This window comes from Elephantulus edwardii, unplaced genomic scaffold, assembly GCF_000299155.1.
Source record: "Elephantulus edwardii isolate Elephantulus edwardi_28Jun2011 unplaced genomic scaffold, EleEdw1.0 scaffold00033, whole genome shotgun sequence".
In the NCBI taxonomy this organism is placed as follows: domain Eukaryota; kingdom Metazoa; phylum Chordata; class Mammalia; order Macroscelidea; family Macroscelididae; genus Elephantulus; species Elephantulus edwardii.
The window spans coordinates 20,124,375-20,127,142 of NW_006399783.1; the positions used below are offsets into that span (position 1 = coordinate 20,124,375).

General features: G+C 37.7%; 1 protein-coding gene across 1 annotated transcript in view; it reads right to left on the minus strand.

The window, feature by feature from the left end:
- The window catches only part of UIMC1 (ubiquitin interaction motif containing 1), a 156,146-nt gene extending 153,913 nt beyond the window's left edge, over positions 1-2,233 (minus strand). Inside the window, exon 1 of the mRNA XM_006884436.1 lies at positions 2,087-2,233. Coding sequence (XP_006884498.1) covers positions 2,087-2,233 — 147 coding nt within the window. The remainder of the gene's footprint in view (positions 1-2,086) is intronic.
- Positions 2,234-2,768: the final 535 nt, after the last annotated feature.

Here is a 2,768-nt window from a genome sequence, read left to right on the forward strand (position 1 = left end):
GAAGATCCTCTATGAGGTGGATTGATTCAGTGACTGGGGTAATCGGGATGGGTGTGTCAGAGGCCATGCGATTGTCACAGGATAGAGCAGGGTTTAAGGGCTGTTGTACATAGGGTCACTATGAGTCGCAAACGACTTGATGGCACATAACAACAAAAACAGCAGCAGTAGAGATACTATCTCTACTGCTAGATGCACTCAATTTAATGGCAAGGCTAGCTAATCCCCTTGTGGAGAGGCTAACACCACTCTCTGTTCACATATTCCTGCCCATTCACATAGCCAAGTCAAATTCAGTGGCTAAGAAAGCCATTTTCAATAATAAACTCCACAAACTGATCTTGGATGGATTATAGAGTTAAAACTTTTAAGCCAGTAAATGCCCAAATATCAAATAGACAGTCGATTTCCAAATGAAAATAGAAGAAAAAGGAATATATCTAAGTATCATTTAAAAGTATAAACTATAAGAAATGAGGACTTGTTAGGAGTAGAAAATGAGAGTGAAAAGAGAGGCAAGGATAATTCTTTCTAACTTTAGGCACATGAATGTTCTATTATTAAATGACATACAAGATTTCGGAGAAAGAACAGGAAATTTGGAGGAAGCAATGTGTTAGTATACTGCTTTTTGGATGAGTCAAATTGAAAATGACAATAAACAAACAGAAGTAAGGAATTAAGGAGAGAGGTTAAAAAATAGAGCAGCACTGTCCAATAAACCTTTCCACAATAATAAAAATGTTCTATGGCTGCCTATACAGTGCATTAGACATCAGCCTCATGTAGTTCTAGAGTTCATATCATTATATAGTTCATATAGTTCACTAGAGAAATAGGTTTTTTATTTCATTTTAATTAGCTTAAATAGGCACAGATGATACTTGGTACCATATTAGACAAAAGAGATCTAGAGACTTTAAGTTCACTTACAATCTCTTTCTCTGTTTAGTGGTTAAAGTGCTGACAAAAAGGTCATCAGTTCAAACCTACCAGCAGTTCCACAGGAGAAAGATTTTGCAATCTGCTCCCATAAAGATTTAGCCTTGGAAATGCTATGGAGCAGTTCCACTCTGGCCTAAAAGATTGTTATGAATTGGGAACTTGACAGCAATGTGCTTGCTTGTACATGTTGTTAAGGAGAAGCCAGTTCCTAGAGTAGGACATCATGCTTGGAAAAGTGGGCCCTTAATTAGACTGATACAGTGACTGTAAGAATGAGTTCTAAGGGGAGCTCTGGTGGCCTAGTGGCAAGGAGCTGCAATTACAATCCCAGAGGCACACAGTTCGAATCCACCAGATGCTCTGCCGGGAAAAGAAGGGACAATCTCCTCCTGTACCAGTCAGATCTGATTTGACGGTACACACACACACACACACACACACACACACACACACACAGAGAAAACAAAAATCTTCATCACTGGACTAACAAGCAGTATCATGATAGATGGAAGAAAAAAAAAAAAGAATGAGTTCTAGCACAGAAGGAGGCAGGGTTCAGATCCATCATTCATAAGGTGGCTATGGTCATAGTCAACTCAACAGTACCTAACAACAACAGTAATAAAAGTTACACAAATGTTTTGGTTTCCCAGTGCATTTACTGTAGTACTAGTGTTGTACTGCATTATGTGTTGGACTGCTAACTGAAAAATAAGCAAATCAAATCTACCATCTTCAAAGGAAAAAAATGAGATCATCTGCTCCAGTTTAGATTTATAGCCTCAGAAAGTTTATGAAAAGTCACCAATCAGAATAATGACAATGGGTTTATTTTCCTGTAGTCTATTAAATGTGCAATGATATTATGAAAAAGCTTAAATATTGGGAGCTTCATCAAAATTTAACAGAGATACAAAGTAAACATATGCTGCTGGAAAAATAGAGCCAACCAACTGCCTGACATAGCTTTGCCAAAATCTTCAATATATAAACAAATGCAGTATCTGCAAAGCCTAATAACATTAACTATTCCTCTATTAATTCCATTTACAAATCAAACCCAAGAAGAGTTGAAACAGCAAGCACACACAGATTAAGGAGTACTGCTTTAAGATCGAGTCCTACACTTCAGCATACTGACCTCTCCATCACTATCCGAAATCACAATGAATGCATCATCAAATTTACGCTTCCTCCTCAAACTGACAGACGTGCTAGTTTCTTCATCTCTCTTCTCCAAGTTCTGAGATTCAGAAGCTTCCTTAACTTTTTTCTTTCTGCGTGGCATCCTTTTTTCTGAAACACAAAGATACATGTTTACTGAAAGTAGAATTTTTCTGTATGCTTATTTAGTAATTTAAAAGACTCACTTTACTGAACAGTAAAAAGAGATTTCTGAACTTTATTACTTTTTATCATTAATAATTATTTCTCTATAGAGTGAAACGGGAATGTTGATTTGCTAAGAGAAGTGAGAGCATGTGACTCGGCCTTTATTTTAAAACCCTTTTAGTAGGCAGTACGGGGCTGGAATCCAGTTTAAAAATCATCTGCAGGAGCCGGGTTCTACAGAAGCTTGTTGGCTGGGACTGGTGAGCATTAGAGTAAAATGTTGATTCACTAAGGGGAATGAGGTCATGTGATTCGGCCTCCTTTTTGGTCAGCAAGACAAGGCTGGAATCCACTTTGAAAGTCACCTGTAGGAGCAACATAGAGAGAGCTATGTTGGCGTAGTGGATAGAAAGTTATGATACCAAGCCAAAGGTGAGTAATTTTAATCTGTGGCACTCAGGCCTGGTTTAAATTGTTTTTTGTCAAACATT